Here is a 17951-nt window from a genome sequence, read left to right as displayed (position 1 = left end):
TATCGCGGGTGCATTTCATTTCAAGCGTATTTTGAAAGTACGAAATATTTCTGCCAGAAGGATACCGCATATATTGTCAGTCGACTAAAACGGGTACGACTACAAACCACTAAGCAATTGCTCAAAATGTTTCCCAAATTTAATCAATGACACTCTGCAGACATTGTTACTTGTGAAAAAACATGGGTTCACTATTTCGAACCAGTAAGAAAAACTGGAAAGAAAATATGACTAACTAAACACAATACAAGGCCTGCAGTTGCCAAAAAAAATCATATGCAAGAGAAGGCTCTTTTTTGCATATTCTTCTCATGTGATGAAATAGACGTACAAATTCCGGTGCCGAAGGACAAAAGTGTTACAGGTCGGTATTACCAAGATGTTATACTAAAAAAGCTAAAGAAATATTATCATTATCGACGCCCTGTGTCAAGGTTAAGGAATGTTCGTCTGCTTCATGATAATGCTCCATCGGAAACATCTGAGCTTGTGAAGCAATTTTTGAAGTCGTAGAGGGTTACATGTACCATCTTGCCATACCTAATCTAGCTCCATGCAACATTTCCCTTTTTCCAAAACGTAAGAATTCTTATCTGGTCGTCGATACAAATTCCGACAAGCCCTTGGCTCAGCCATCAGTCAGTGCCTCAAAAGTCTATTTAAATCAGCGAACCGTGACGCATTTCAGAAATGGATTAAAGATTGAAATTAAGTATTTCAATCTGCGGAGAATACTTCATGTCACTATTTGAGTCGAATGCTCTTTGAGATCGTACGATGCACATTACATTTTGAACAACCCTCGTGCATTAGTATGGATATTACCTACATTACAAAATGATTTGTAAAATCATTTGAATATAACATGTGTATATAACAAACCATTCTGAAACATACAAGAGAATGCTTTTTCTAAACCTCTATCAAAAGAGATATTCGCCCCCTTTATTTTTAATCTATGATAAATAACCATTGTAAGAATGTTACTGGTAGAAAAATTGATAAGAAGAACATTTAATGTGTAGAAAAGTTTTTTTTTTTGGTTATCAAGTAGACATGTAAATATTAAATAAAACCGAAAATAATACCTTATATTATTGTTTTTATACTAGATTTTACTATGCAATGTATACTTGATCAATTGAGTTCACAGCGTGTGTGACCGCTCAACAGGGGATGCTTACGCCTCCTAGGCACCCAATCCCACCTCTGGAATTTCCAGAGATCCGTGTTTTATGCCCTTTTCAAATATTTGTTTTGTGAGATCGATCAATATCCATTATCTTCATCATTTACATTTGCACAATTCCAACAAAACAACAAAGACAAATAATACTGTTGTGAACTTCACAAGTGTGATCAGTGTTACATGCACATAGACATGTAAACAAGAATGACATATTATTCAGTATTATAATTCAGTGTTACGTTCATTCAAACTATTCCAAAAATGTATTGCAGTGACAGGTCTGGTTTGCTATGAAACATTACGAAAGTTATCAGACGAAGCCAGTGATGTTAAAGAACAAAACTTTTCCAAAGACTTGCTGGAACATGCACAGTAAGAAGAGACATCCTTTTCTGATATTCTATTTGCCATCTTTTATGATGAAATTTTCGAGTATTGTCTTATTTTTATTATATAATTCTAAGCGTTTCCTTTTGATTGGTGACTGATTTAAATGATTGAGCAAATATCCTAAAACATTGATTCATTTTTCTCCCTTTGTTATATCTCACACAGAATAAAACTCTGCCATTCAGTTAACTGAAAGGTGTCTGAAAGCTAACTGAAAGGCGACTGAATGGCAGAGCTTCATCTTGTGTCAGCTGGTTATTCAGCAAACAGTAAATTTTTGAAATTCATTCGAAATCCTACCTTGAAGTTAATATAGATTATTAATAAAAATCAAAATGCAATTATGAGTGTTTTAAACCAATTCAAAATCAATTTTTTTTTGTAACCATGGTTTCGGCTTCAGCAAAAAGAGTAAAATATACGTCCTGACAAGAAGTTCAAACATAATTTTTTTTACAGGTATTTTGTTGTTGACGTTTTTTTTTGTTGTTGTTGTTTTTTTCTTTTGTTTTTGCCAGGATTTTTGCATTAAAAGTATTAATTATCTGAATTATAGTAAAGATGTCACAATTTCTTAGAATTCAAATTCTAATATCAGAATCAATTTATTTGATAATTGATAAGACAAAACAATGATGAAGATCTCATCAGTTCATAAAACATAACGGGTAAATAGACCTTTTGTCATGTAATTTTTCATTAATCCGAAATTAAGAGTATCATATTATTTTAAAAATGCATTACTGTGTATACAAGCATAAAAAATGTCATTATGCAATGATTATTTAAAATAAAGCCAGTAACAATTTTCCATCTTTTGACAAAGGTCTTTTTTGCCATAAGAGTGACTTCTGCAAGATAGATTGCTAGAATTTAAAAAAATTATATGGAGTCGGAAAAGTAAGAAGCCATCTTAACGTTACATCTTACAGACGTCAGTCTTATATCTACAAGATCTCTGTCAAAAGATCCGAAAGATGAAGCATATATATTGGAGAATTTAACTAAGAGAAAAATTAAATAAAAGGTTGAATAGAAAAAAAAACTACAATACCTTTCACATTATTTGATAAAATATTGCCTTGATTACCATGATGGAAGATTGTTGATAAACTGTCCTGTTCTGATCTTTAATTACTGTACGTGTACATTAATTGGCGTATTCAAAATTTAGCGCAATCACTGGGTATGGAGTTGTTGGCGAAATCATGAATTAGCGCTATACATGTCCTTGCTGTATATTGTATTTATAAATGATTTCTTAGCGGGATTCATGAATTAGCGCATCGTTGTCTGCGCCAAAGCCGCTAAAATGTGAAGCCCGCTTTTTAAAGTACACATACAGTATATGGAGAAATCGCAGCAAAGAATGTAACAATTTTGTAAATGTAGAGCGTTTGGGATTTTAAAAGAGGAGAGGTAAATTTTTTGACTGTTGTATTATTAAATTGATTGGATAATCATCTGCATAAAAAATAATGAAATACCTTAAACCCTGTTGCTCCTCAGAAAAAATACTCTCTGAAATAATGCTCTTATGCTCTTTTTTTTTTTTTACCATTTATTGTTTGTTCGTAGAATAAGCAGGGATATGTGTATTATATAAAGAAAAGTATTATTAAACATTTGCTTCCTTGAACATTTCTTCCACTATACGTTGTTTGGATAATGTATATTTTTATATATGTGTGAAAAAGTTAAAAGTGCATTACTTCATGAATGAACTCTTCACATGATACGTTGCCATGGAAACACAAAGCATGATTCTTGTAATTTTTACTTTTTGTAATAATCACTATCACTTTTCATAAAAGTATGTAGTTTTCATTCAAAGTTGTGATTTTTGCACTTTCCACTTTTTATAAGATAATTTCATCGGTAACTGATAGGTTCTCTTTTTAAAAAATCAAGAATTAGCAAAGTGGTATGTATGAAATGTCTTCCTAAGTATATCAGAATCAGTTATTTATTCTTGAAACTTTTAGAATACCGGTAATAAGCATTTTCATATTATGTTCTCGGTTTTTACTAGTATTTATAAAATAAAAAGAAATATCAACGTGGACTATTTTATCTCTTTTTTTTCGGAAAAAGTAAATGAATATGTAAAAGTAGTACTTAATATTTCTGCTTTACATCTTAATGTTCATTTGAAAATGAAAAAACTCTTTTAAGTCTTTTCTGAAGTTTATTTTCTTACTTGCATGTGTAATTCCTAATTAGCAGAGATTAAATCAGAACAGAGACCTGTATATTTGTTTCTTTTAGAATGTTTTACAAAAGATCGTTAGAATTACTTGATTCCATGTTTGAAACCGACTCCAAAAAGACTTTAAAAGTCCTGGAAGACTCTGTTAGCATCTGGGGAATAACAAGCAATCCATTGACCTTTGCTTACGAAAATTTCATGTACGAGTTCGTGGCCAAACCTGCAAGTCAGAAGAATCTAAACAAAACCTGGTACGGAGGACAAGCGCCGCATCTTATCCCTTGTATTAAGGTAGCAAACCTTGTATTAAGGTAGCAAACCAATAGTTTGTACAGAATCTTTTAAAAAACATACGTCTAGTGAATTACATTAAAGTTTTGTTATATATTGATAAGTTTTTTAATCATAGTAACAAATGAGCAATATTTTGTTAATAAATTCACATTTTTTAATCAATGTTTGTTCACCAATTAATATATTTTTAAAGTCTGTACCCAATCATCCAGGCAAAGTATTAACATCTCCCCTGTCAAAGTACGTCTTCAATTATGTAAGTATAATAATTTAAGTTCAAAATGTAATAAATGAAACTATAAGATGTCATGAAATACCTGTTTCATATCTGGATGTTAACATACTGTTGACGATAAAAAAAAACAACTAACAACTAAATTATATGACTAAGAAGATGATTTCTATAGTCAACTTTTCTTATTTATTTTGTAATATTCCTCTTTAACCTACAAAAAGTGTTTTTGTCTTCTAACTTGTTCGCTAACCAAGAGCAAGCTCTGCTTATAATCAATTTTTAATCTGAGGCAGGCTACTAGCACATAAATTGATGTTACTGGGATTTCAACATCCTCGTTTTAAGTCGGCACTTTGTAAATTTTATGGTCGCTATAATGACCCTGTTAGCAAAATGACTTATCATTGAGTCGTATTTTGGCTGACTAGTTGCATACCAATTGCTAGCCTTTTGTTTTTTATAACAAATTTTACTATGGAATGTTCCGTCTACTTGATCAATACATAGGACTACATGGCGGGTCTGAGGGGTCAACAAGGTTGCTTAATAAACTCGTGCACCTGATATTACCTCTACCTGTCCAGGGGTCCGTGTCTATGCCCTGTTCACTCACAGATTTGTATAGTTCGTAGATATTTTGATCACTGTTTTTTATCTTCACCTTTTTCACGGTAATACTCCTGTTGCCTCTAATTGTTTGCAAGATCCCTTTTTCTTGAGTAGGGGAAGAGCAACATACGTCATTCTCTAACTTCAATAAAATATTATAAGTACATGTTATTATAAGTACATGTGTTTCAAATGATAAAAACAGTACCTGTCTGAAAATATAAATACATTCTGTAAAAAGAGAGAGTCTAGATGTAAACTTTTTTTGTAAAGAAAAGAAGAAAAAAAAGATTCCAATTTTGCTCAAAGGGAGAAAAGAAAAATTCCAAAATCCTATTGCTTATCTGTAGAAAACCCTCGTTCATGTTGCAAGAGAAAGGATGGTCAGTGTTAACAATATTAAAGAGAAGTTCTAGATACCAGCTTTTTCTTTTAAAAAGTCTTTTAACAACACTCGTTTGACCCCCCGATTGAAAAAAAAAAATCAAAATTTTATTTATCTTATTATTATTGTTAAGGCCCTGATCACAGATTTGAACTTCAATTTGAATGGTGCTTCTCAGTGAGATAAGCAAGCCCGAAGACATCGAATGAAATTTGTCATGGGTCCAACGGCAACGAATTGACACAGAACCCCTGAGGTTGTGAGGATAAAAAAGTCTGTGTAGAAAAATAGTATTATTTTAAAAAAAAAACTTATTTTACAAAACTTTATTTCACCCTCATGGTACATTGGTAAGAGAGTTTGCTCTCGAGTCGGGGAGTAAATTTCGTTTGTATGTTGATTAATGTCCCTCTCGAGATTTTTCACTCATATGGAGACGCCACCACTTGCCGGTGGAGAGCTGCAAATTCTGTCCTGTACTCGGCACTTACGGCTATTGAGCAGTGAGGGATCTTTTTCGTGCCAGCACCTACTGCGACACGGGACCTCAGTTTATACGGTCTCATCCGAAGGACCGGTCTCCACGTCCCGCAGTGGAATTCGAACCCGCGACGTAAGGATCCACTCCTTACTTCGCGACTCTAGAGCAGAGGCTTTAACCACTGCGTCACGCGGGCGACTCGGGGAGTAAGCAATTAATCCTTACGTGGAAGGTTCAAATCCCACTGTGGTGCTTGGAGACTGGTCCTTCGGATGAGACCGTATAAACCGAGGTCCAGTTTCGCGTTTGGTGCTGCCACGAAAAAACTTCCTTACAGCTTAAAGGCTGTAAATGCCGAGTAAAGGTCTGAATTGGTAGCCCTCCATCGGCAAGATATTAGTGAAAAAAAATTCTCAAAGGGACGTTAAACATACAAACAAAACCAAATTTAATAGTACTGAATTCATAAAATCTTGAAAAAAAAAAATCTTAAAATAAGTCAAATTTGTCGGACTTAAACATGTCGTACTGCTCAAAAAGTCTTCATTAGATGTGATAATAAGCAAAATTAACGAACCAAATGCTTTAAAAAGAGTGTCTTTCTGATATATAATGCTTTGCAATTTGCAATAAGGACTTGTAGCATAAGGCAACTTGGTTTTGTAAATATGTTCCGTAACTATGACCAATGCGTTCAGAAAATGTAATTTTGAAGGAGGGCAGACTGATTACATGGAAGATCAACTTGTAATAAATCCAAATATATGATAGGGTTTTCTTATTTGCAGTTTCTGTTCTTGACAATGCTGATCAGCTATAGTGCCTTTGTAACGACAAGTATTAGTACCACATATTACGTCAGGGACATAGCAAGAATATTTGAATATTACGTCTACTTCTGGGGATTTGGTGATTTGTTGGAGGAGTTTTTCAGTTGCTTTGTAAGTACATGCAATGATTTAAAGTCTAAAAATGTAAGGTCACGCATTAAAACATATACTAAAAAATGATGGCACATGGTCCGCAAATGTAACAAAAATTCATAGTATAATTGCTAGATTGCTCAATAGAATATTACAATTAATATTATTTCTGATCAAAGGTTTTGTCTACATGAAAATATTAATGGCGCTTGGTTTTAGGATGGTATGACATATTTCCGTATATGAAAAAGACCGTCAAGGTTCAAAACACGCTATCTTTGACGCGATTCTTGAACTCCCTAGACTGTCCGTGCAATGTTGGGACACCTCTACATTTTACTTCCTTGGAAATCATCACTTCCGTTTCTTTCAGTTTCATTGTGCAATGTATCGACGACGTTTTGGTTGTGTATGTTTTGAACAGCAAGTGCAAATGCAATCGGCAGACGATAAGACGGAGTTATTTAATCATATTGGAAGCGTAGAAACCCGTTGAAAAAGGGTGCACTAGATAATAGTTTCTAAAATAAAGTATGAATCGAGACACCGCCGGGAGTCCAAGAAAGCTGGTTCCGAACCTTTCCAGTTCTTTTTTATACAAAAAATTGGTATCTTAAAAAAAATGCTACTTTCAGAGATTTTTTATGTCCCCCCCTCCCCCCCCCCACGAAAATGGAACAATATATTAATTAAAAAACAAGAATTAAGCCAAAGCATACCATGAAAAGTTAGAAAAGGTTCCTTGATCCATTGTTAGTTAAGGTGTGGAGATGAAAATATTGTTCAGAGCAATTCCGATTACTATGAATTTTTAAAAGGAATTCGAGGAGTATTTCGAACCTAATTCTCACACATCCTCCAACTTTTTGTTTTATGAATCTTGCAAAAAAATCCGTTTCTCTTCTGATTCAAAGCTTTAAAATATATTTTTTGTTTTATATTTCAGGGAATATTTCACGAGACCGCCATTGAAGGAAAATCCTACCGCAGTTACACAACTATAGTAAAACGTTACTTAAACAATTTTTGGAATCAAGTAGACATTCTGTCTTACGTATTGTTGATCACTGCTCTGTTTGTACGACACATGCATCCATCCGAAACCTTCACTATATCACGAAGGATGTTTTCCTTGTCTTTACTTATTATGTATCTTCGTTTTCTGGAAGCATTTCTTATGATTAGAACACTTGGCCCTACGCTGATAATGATTAAAGAAATGGTAAGCCATTAATTTAGCAGTATTATGAAAACCTGTATATGCATTTATAAATACATATGTACATCGATGATCATTAACTTGAATAATCAATCATAGAGTATTGCTGACTGACGTTTTTCATACTAATTGTTAGGACATTATTTACACACCTGAATTTTACTGTGTGTCTGATCATGACAAGGAGCACATGTCGAGTGTGTCTGGTCCATAAGGGATTCTTGCTCCTCCATAAATATAGCATCTGATCCTATCTCTGATGTTTTTGGAGGTCGTGTTTGTTTTGAGCTTGATTAATACATGTATTTCTTATTTCTATAATTCAGTAACTTCAAATATTGCTATAAATATTACAGTATTTTTATTACTTGATACACTGTACTTTGAAGGATATGAAATAGCATCTAAGATTTCTGATGCAAAATACTCATTTTGTTTTCCTAAAAATAATATTTTTATATTTTTTTCGGGGGGGGGGGGGTTACTTCCACTAAAGCACTTGATTAAATTACAAATTAAGCAACATCTGCGACGTATAAAAATTGGAAGACAGCCAACCAAATCACGGGTGTTTGTTTCTCGGAAATGAAAGGCAATTACATTGGAATCATTAATTTCTTCAGTTCTGTACAGACTTCTACCCCTTTGTGAGAATTTAAGGAATTTTGGTTGTTGTTTAACGTCCCTCTCGAAATTTTTTCGCAACACTTGCCGGTTCCTTGTTAAGCATGCTATTTTAAGTAAAATTTAGTAGTAAGAAAGGTCTCGGTCGCTCTGCTTCTCCTGTCCTCTACTCAATCTACATATGTTTTCACTATTAAATTATTACAAACACACCTTAATTAATTGAAAGCTTATAAAATTGCAAAGATTTCTGCATTGGGAACAAAAATATTATGATGTTGTTTATTCCCATAGCTCAAAGACTTGTTTGGATTTATCATCCTGCTCTTTGTTGTGATTCTTGGTGTGGGGTTCTACTACCACGCCAATCTGTGGCCGGATCATGTTTATTTCTGGGAAGGTAGATGGACAGACTGGAGAATCTGGAAAGTCATTTACTATCCCTATTGGCAGCTCTACGGAGAAACATTTAACGATTTCCTCGAAGGTAAATTTGAGTAAAATTAAGAAGCAAAAGAAAAAACAAACAAACTTTGTTAGCAAATCTCTGTGAACGTTTATAATTTGAATGTTTACTTTACAAAAATCCAATCCTGACCTCCTAAGTAGATGTTTTTTTAATTGTATTTAATTCACATTAAATCTAGCATTCGTTCATATTCTCGGTGTGCATTGATTTTGATTTCATTTCGCCAATTGATTCATATCTTTCTTAACCCCTGCGTACACACAGTTTTATGTCTAGTTGAAATACTCTTAAGTTCCGAGTGAAATCATTCTGTAAGCGAGTGTTCTGCTTTATGACCTCATCATTCAAACCTATTTCAATACATTAACATAAATGGAGTTATAAATTGAAAACTACTTCAAACAGTCACACAAGTATACTAACACCCCAGGCATAACATTTTTGTTGAATACAGGAAATTCAGGACCCTGCGCCGAGGACTGTACAATAACCAATTTTACTGTCTCTTCTCATGGCTCCGAGGACAGATGTCCCCAGGAAGATTGGACAGTCGGTGCGGTGTCTGCTCTGTACATGCTGTTCTCAAACTTGCTGCTTGTCAATCTGGTCATAGCTATGTTCAGGTAATAATTAGTTGCTATGTTCAACAATTGATCAGTTGCTTTGTTTAGGCCATCTTTGAAAGATTTTAGTTGCACTCTCCCGACTGACTTGCCAAAAATGACCTAACTAAAATTTTTGTTAGCCCCAAGGAAACACGTTGTATTCCAGAAAATATATTTCGAAAATTCAGCATTAACGTTGAAATTTTATGGGACATTTGTTTTCAAGCTACCAATCGACCCAACTTTTTCATGCTGAGTCGGGCGAGGGAAAACAAACATTATTTTAAAGTTGGCCCCAGCTAGTGGTCAGTTGCTATGTTCAGATAATTGGCCAGCTTTGAATGGCCATGACAAGCAGATTTATTATGGGCACATAAGGCTGATGTAACAATCAGAAACTAGATGTGTCTTAACGCCACGAATGCCCCCGCAGGCAGCCAAAGTTTCAAATGCCATATTTAGTTTTAAATTTGAATTCGAACTTGACCTGTATTTTCTGGTAAAATACCTGCATATGCAAGTTCAACCTTATACATACATCTTTGCAAAGGTTAGAGAGTCGAACCTGAAAATTTCTAGTTCAAGAGGGAAAATTTCTTATTTTTTTCTTAGTTCAAGAGGGATAACTCTGTCAAAAATCAATGGACCATGACCAAATACGAACTTGACCTGAGTATTCCTATGACGTATCCATATGTCAGATTTCAGTTGTGCAACTGTTAAAGAGATAATGAACAGAACGTCAATGATGACGGAATGACAGAACAGGGTAATACTATATGCCCGGGCCATTTTATGGCGGGGCATAAAAATAAAATAACTCATTTGAGGCTAATCAGAAAATCCTGACTAATGATTTTGTTTTTATATAATGAAAAATTCCCAGACGAGATTGATAACGAATCGAAACTTCTCATTTTTCTGCGCACACTCAGTAACCTCGACTTCCTGATTCGCTGCCAGTGAAAAAAACGAGTAGTGATCATGATTAGATGTCTAAAATAAGCAATGCAAATCCTAAACAGAGCCAGAAATGTCCTCTGAAAACAGAGGTGGGATCAGGAAATGAATGGATGCTGGTTAATAATCGCTAACTGAGCACACCAGTTAAACATATTTTATTCAACGGGTGTGAATAGAAGATTTGTGTTGAACACCATCTCCTCATTCTACCTCTTACATTTACAACCATTAATAATGCTGTATAAAGGTAGAAAATCTTCGAAGTGGAGGCCCCTTTAACTGTTTGGATGATGATCAATGTCTTATAAGAGAAGTTTTCATTTAAACATCCTCTGGGTAAAGTGCCACAAACTTAACCCTTTGAATGGAGGTAAGGTATTAGCAGCGAGTGATGTATCTTCAATAAGCCTGTCATGATAATGGACCTCGTTTTTAAAGGTTTCATCCGAAAATCTAATGGCTTTCACATCTGCATTCACTTCCTATGATAAATGTCCTTCATTTGACGAGGAACCGGGAATGAAAATCGAACCCAGATCTTCCGATCACGAAAGGACTGCCTTACCATTGGGCTTTCTCAACCGGTCTGACCCGGTTTCTTTACAACACATTGCTTATTTCGTTTTGTATTTTATCTTATAACAGAGAGGGACAATCTCTAAAACTTACAAAATTTGGGAAAGAAATCAGAATGGTGCCTGTTAGTTTTATAACTTTATCAATGCAAATTGATTTACTGAATCAGAGGTAGGAAATGAAGTAACAATATCAGATAATATTTAATACTTTCAGCAATACTTATTCTATCCATACTTCTTTTGTACAGTTCTACATACGAAAGAGTGACAGCTAATGCGGAGAACCTTTGGCGATTTGAACGTTACACCGTGATCATGAATTACAAATATCGAGTTCCCTCTCCAGTTAATTTGTTGTACACGATCTACAGAGTATACAGATGTATCAAGCGTGGTTCCTGTAGGAATTCATGTTGTTGCTGTTGTTTTGACTACCGTGAACCGAGCAAAACTGGTGAGTGGATCACCACTATAGTGTTTCTGAAACAAAAGGTTAATGGTTATGTTGTAGGTAATTTAACTAGGAAAAACATACTCTCTGAAAATGGTATACATGTATCTGAGAAACATATTGACTAGAATTAAACTAGATTCTTAATCCTACAAATATTAATAAATCCTTTAATGTGAATAACTTGCAAACATCATCTCAATTTATAAAAAAATGTCTTCAAATGTCTTTCCATGAGAAAAATTAACTATATACATACACCCAAAATATTTTGCTATATTGTAAAAGTTTCCCGTTATTGGAAAATAATTTACTACTCGAAATAAGAACATTCATTATATTTCTTCTGACTGTTGACCATGGCTAAAAACAAGGAAAATTTGAATTGTTTTCATAATAGCAATTCTTTTTAACAACTTGTCGAATAATGTAATAATCGTTTTGGGCTTAAAAAAGCTTTTATGCGTGTTAAAAGCATGTTCACAAACATTTTAAGGATATTCTAAAGTGCTTATAAAAAGTTTATTTTGCTTATTAATAATTTTAATATAAAATATACATTACTTATTTAACAGATGGACTAACATTTAGTACTAAAAATATTGTCCTAACAGAATACATAAAAACTGTTTATGGTTACAAGATTTTCTAGGCGGATGAAATATTATAAAACTAATTTTCTCCCATGGGGCAAGGTTATATATTAAATCTTCCGGGATTATATTTTACTTTTGGGGGAGGTGTACCTTCCGACACCGGTAAGAAACCGTCATTAATTGTTTTAAATGCTTGCATTTTCAGAGAAAAAAGAGAAGAAAATAAAGAAAATGGAAACTCGACAAAAATTTCAGAGAATAATGGCGAATAGAGTGTGTGATAAACTTAATTTGACAAACTAGAAACAAACCACACATCTGCTGAAGAATACTGTAGGTGATTGTAAACTCAATTGAATTTCATTTACACTATGATTTTTGTTTATAAAACATTTCTGGCAATGCTGTGCTATTTAATATACAACTGTACATAAATTGTTGTATCTGTGCCCTTTACATGTAGACTGACTGCAGTGATTCCACCATGTCTATTGTATTTTTTTCTCTTTTTTTTCGTTCTTTAAAAGGTAAAGTGTTGGTAGAAAAGAAACAATTTAGAAGGTATAAAATAAACGTTAAACATGAATTTAGTCCCATTTGGGATGAGGAGGTATTGTTTTTAATGTGACCTGTTTTCAAAACTTATTTAAAATCATTTAATGCACCGGAATCATTGTCTAAATTTTAAATTTGGAAATCAACTTGACTTCTGCTCCGGTAAAGTTACAACGAAGCATGAGTTCAAATTCATTCAGTATATTATGTTCCTCACCAAGGGGAGCTCATTTTGGGTAAAATAAATCAATGTGAATTTATTCTGGATATTAAATAAATGCATTAACATTCCATCACAAATGCATTTGGGGGTTTGAACAAGACGAAAACTATGCAAAAGAGCAAATGAAAATAAATTCACACGTATTTTATGCATCGTTTCTAAGGAAACACAAAAATGGCTAGGGTCGAACTTTAAGCTTGTACCCTATAACAAATATACAGAAAGTCTTTATGTTAAGTACCAACAGGTTTCACTTTAAAAACATCACGTGTCCTTTCTTTATGTTAGCTCCGCCCATTAATGATTTTCCTTTTATCCTATATTTAAGATCTACAAAAGTTTTCACTACTGATTACAATTAACAATTTTTAAAATTTGTTTGAATCATTTTGAAATGTACAACTGCTAAAAGCACTTTCACTTGACATGTTTTAACTCGAGAACTTGTACATTTTCATGAAAATATGACGACAGAAACGTCTACGTTGAAAAATGTTACCTACCTTTCCTCTTAAAGATATTAAAAGTATGTTTCCATACCAATTACCTGTCATTTTTGAATTTCATAAGACGTTATATATCCCATTTAATCCAGTCTGTCTGTACCACGTGTTTCTTATCATCAACCATGTACGAGACTGATTGCATTGATTGTATGTTGTACACCCTTGACTGGACGAATTAAATTTTCTTTGTTATAAATTCATATTTGTTATTGATCTGTGCGTTTTATTCCAAACTTTCAGTTGGGGTTATCTTGTGCTACAATGCATTGTGAGGTCGCATAATTTGCTTTATATGATTTAGAAACTATTCATTGTGAAATCACGTTATTAACCCTTTCCTTCAGCTAGAGTGTATGGAAATTTTGTTTACATCTATCTTACTGATTAAGTAAATTTCATGTTACAAGCTGCATCATGTGGAAAGGAATATGATTTATTAAGGAATCAAATATAATGTATTTGGTTGTTAAATAGGTCTTCGTATCTCCCAAACACTTATGCAATAAATTGTTTATTCAGTGTGAACCGAAAGAACTAGTTCAATACCCGAATACGTAAATATTGACTGAAATTAACTCAGCCGTACATGTAGCCCCATCAGGCTATAGAACAAATTTAAGATATATATGTATATTTCATTTCAGTAGTGTTAAAAAGTGTAAATAAACATTTTTGTCTGATAGAAATAGCATTCATTCTATATTTACTGCCTTTCAAGTATTTTCATCTTGCTGTTCATGCTTGGTTTTTGGTTAAATATATTTCATCAAAATAAACCGAGAACGCTATATTCAAATTAGAAAAAAAGTTTGTTTAAAAAAATTGAGAATGACTTAAGAAATGGTATGAATTAGATCATAAATGAAATCTATACATATAATTAAATTCAAATTAATTCTTAATTGAGTATGACGTGGATAGCCATATTAACATGCTTTTCTTAACATAAAAAAGTTCAACTGAAGAACAAATTTTAACAGGGCATTATTGTTATATAAAAAAAGTATGAGAACATTATGTTGCCTTTAAAAAAAATTGGAAAAAATGAAAAATGTAATGAAATTAACTGGGCTAAACCTTTGAAAAGAAAAAGAACTCTGCAGATAAATTAACTCTTAACGTTTTGCCAAAGGTCAAGATGCCCAAAAATTTATTTTTACAATAGCTCCAAAACTATGTGAGGTATAAAGTTAAAACTTTCACAGTTTATAAATATGTCATTGATTTACAGATAGAAAGTATCACTTAAAAACAACTTTTTTTTTGGAGAAAAAAAAATTCAAAAAAATTGCATATTTAAAAAAAATGCACCTGCTTATTTCTGAACTTTAAGTGAAAAACCATCATTGAAGAAATAATATATGTTTATCAATGAAGGGCAAGTTGGACGTGAATGGTCTGTGAAAGGCTGTTATTGAAAGCATGACATGTATAAAGACAAGACCCCTATAAAATCCGCCATTTGCAATGTACTTTCGGTTTCGGTTTCAAATCTTAACATCTGGACAAAATAAACAAGGAAAACAACTTTCCAGAGGTTATCGAAGTCCAATTTACCCTTCATTGATAAAACATACATCGTTTCTGCAATGATGGCTTTCACTAAAAGTACGGAATTAATTAGGTGTATTTTTTAAAAAATATATGCATTTTTTTAATAAGATTTTCTCTCCATAAATATTTTTTTAAGTATACTGAAACGCAAAAGAAACGCAACAAGCAGTAAACTACAAATGTTTGAATTCTTTATCCAATGATTTTCAAAAATGATAACAGTGAGGTAAAACACGATTTAAAAACATCAGTCATTTGACAAAAAATATTAAATGATTATCTTTTAACTTTAGAAAGTCACATGACTGTTAAAACACCCCCACCCCGGCCATTAAATTACAGTGTGCAAGATTGCCATGCACAACAATTGCAGCTTGATTTCTACGATGCAATAGGTTTATCTATCTCGAGATCTGAGTGAAAGAAATATTCTTTGCCATTTTTAAATGCCCGTTTTTCAGATGATTAGGTCGAATTTTCTCTAGCCTAGCGCAGTGTAGTAACCCTTGGACTTCCGGTCCAAGGACTGTCATTCATGCTAATGATACGTAAGAGTCTCTTAAGGCGTGCTGTAGTGCATATTTGCATCTGCAAATTTCCATCACCATTATTTTGAGATTTTCAAGCTAGAGCAATGGAAATGCGTACTTACGGCATTTTCAGGAATCCTTGGCATCGCTTATGGAAAAGAAAGGAAAATTTATTTATCGGAATACTGCTGCATTACTTATGATGAACAGATACAAACCCTTAAAACCCCATGTTATTGCCAAATGTTTTGTTAAGCATGCAATTTTTGATTTCTGTTAAGCGGGCTCAAACATAACCTCCGGTAATGGTATGAAAATCATTCAACCGTTAAATTACCGATATTTACAAAGTTGAAGATGTCTTTACTTATTAAATACAAAATTATATTCTATATATAATATTTCCCCCTAAAATAGGACGTTGCGTTTCTTTTGCGTTTCAGTACATGTATATTTGTTATCAAGTGATACTTTCTATCTGTTAATCAATGATATATTTATAAACTATAAAAGTTTTAACTTTATAAACCACATAGTTTTGGAGCTATTGTTAAAATAAATTTTTGGACATGTTGACCTTTGGCAAACCCTTAATCAAAGTTGCAAGGAAATCAAACGGATAAAAAAAATTATGTATCTTAGTGTAGTTTACTTGTGTGTCAAGTTATATTGAGATCAGACCAAAACTATAGGAAGAGTGGCGTTTTGAAAGTATTTCCAAGAAATATCTTCTTTTAGTAACCATGGCAACAAAGTTCATTGAAATCAAAAACCGATACAGAGAATCATGTATCTTAGTGTAATCTACTTATGTGCCAAGTTATATTGAAATCAGACCAAAACTGTAGGAGAAGTGGCATTTTGAAAAATTGTTTACAGACGGACGACGGACACCTTACTATCGCATAAGCTCTTCTGGTCTCTGAACAGCAGAGCTAAAAACTTCGTCCTTAAGGGAAGTGCACTTCCGAATGAAATTTTTACGTATTTAAATCGACATGTAAGTTAATTCACCATGTAGCTGAATAAACATGTTCTGAAGTGTATAGCAGGGCGTAATGCGTGCGCAGATAATAAAATCTGCCGGAAGCCTCATATGGAATCAACTTTGATCGGCCGAAGCTGATCACAAAAATAACATAAAACAACACGTGAAGTGCTGGGTTATAATAACATGTTTAGAGTAAAGTATTATAACATGTATATTTCTAACACTAGAGGTAACTAGTATGCAGATTCCAAGAATACTCTACAGAAACATGATGAAATTTTATATAAAGCGACATTTAAGAAATTTAATTACATGTACAAACTGTCAAAGTTTAGTCTGTCCATTTGTCAACCAAATTCTTATGATAAGGACTGTGTCATGGAAGAAATTAACACATTTTTGTTTTCAAATCTCCACAAGGTATCAACGTTAATGCTAGGCCCGTAACAGCGGTTTCGGGGGGGGGGGGGGGGCAACTTCCCAAAATATTCTGACGAGCAAAATAAAAATTAATTGTCCAAATCCTGGAAATTGCAAGTGCTTGACCTTACAGCAACATGTCCACCATAGAACATTTCTGCACCCCGAAATAATGACCAATACATATTCCGTCCACCATATATAAAATCCTCTGATAACGACCTTGAAAGAGGGTTTGTCACTTGATTATCAAATCAATATCAAACTTGGTAATTCATGAATTTTGTTAAAAGTTTTGCTTGGTGGTTGACAACTAATTCGTAGTATTTTATGTAGTCTTTTTTAGTATCATCCATCTGTTGTGTCATGTGCTGTATTGCTGCATTTCCAATAATATTGCCACACTGTCTATGAGCAGTATGCAATGATATACTCAGTCACAAAATGATCTATCCCCTCGTTCAGACACTAAGGATGGGATCCAAGGTGGCACAATCTATGTTTCTGGACAAAGTACCATTAAACTGCTTAAGAATGTTCTGGAGATATGTTTGGTATTCCAAAGACAGTTTTGCGAGCTCAGCTCGAGGATGGAAAATTTAAAAGCTGTTTAATCTCACTACTTTTTGTTTGTTCTTGACTGATATTAACTGTTTTATATGTATGATTTCTACAAAAGTCAAAAATAGTTCAGAAATTTCTTTGCTGATTTTTATCTACAAGAATTTCTGGTGAGTAACCATGGCTAGCTTAACCAAAAAGAGTCGAGCATCGGATCCCTTAAGCTGCATGTTTTTGTCTTCAGTGGTAGATTTTGCAAAAATTTTCAATTCTTTTTGTGTAAATAAATTATCAAAATAGCAGGGTAGTTCTAATAATGGATTCTGTACAATGTGAGTAATATCATGGAGAAGCTTGCACGGTGGTTTCTCATAGTGATAGAGCAAATTAG

At 33.3% G+C, this 17951-nt stretch overlaps 1 protein-coding gene across 1 annotated transcript in view; it reads left to right on the top strand.

The window, feature by feature from the left end:
* Nucleotides 1-12208, top strand: part of LOC133180408 (transient receptor potential cation channel subfamily M member 2-like) — a 47066-nt gene extending 34858 nt beyond the window's left edge. Inside the window, exons 12-20 of the mRNA XM_061314938.1 lie at nucleotides 1462-1561; nucleotides 3848-4079; nucleotides 4276-4338; nucleotides 6581-6733; nucleotides 7677-7937; nucleotides 8853-9045; nucleotides 9491-9650; nucleotides 11422-11680; nucleotides 12200-12208. Coding sequence (XP_061170922.1) covers nucleotides 1462-1561; nucleotides 3848-4079; nucleotides 4276-4338; nucleotides 6581-6733; nucleotides 7677-7937; nucleotides 8853-9045; nucleotides 9491-9650; nucleotides 11422-11680; nucleotides 12200-12208 — 1430 coding nt within the window. The remainder of the gene's footprint in view (nucleotides 1-1461; nucleotides 1562-3847; nucleotides 4080-4275; nucleotides 4339-6580; nucleotides 6734-7676; nucleotides 7938-8852; nucleotides 9046-9490; nucleotides 9651-11421; nucleotides 11681-12199) is intronic.
* Nucleotides 12209-17951: the final 5743 nt, after the last annotated feature.

This window comes from Saccostrea echinata, unplaced genomic scaffold (assembly GCF_033153115.1).
Source record: "Saccostrea echinata isolate AGI-Se365-2 ecotype Australia unplaced genomic scaffold, CSIRO_AGI_Sech_v1 ptg000006l, whole genome shotgun sequence".
NCBI lineage: Eukaryota > Metazoa > Mollusca > Bivalvia > Ostreida > Ostreidae > Saccostrea > Saccostrea echinata.
This window is presented reverse-complemented; position numbering and strand designations above follow the sequence as displayed.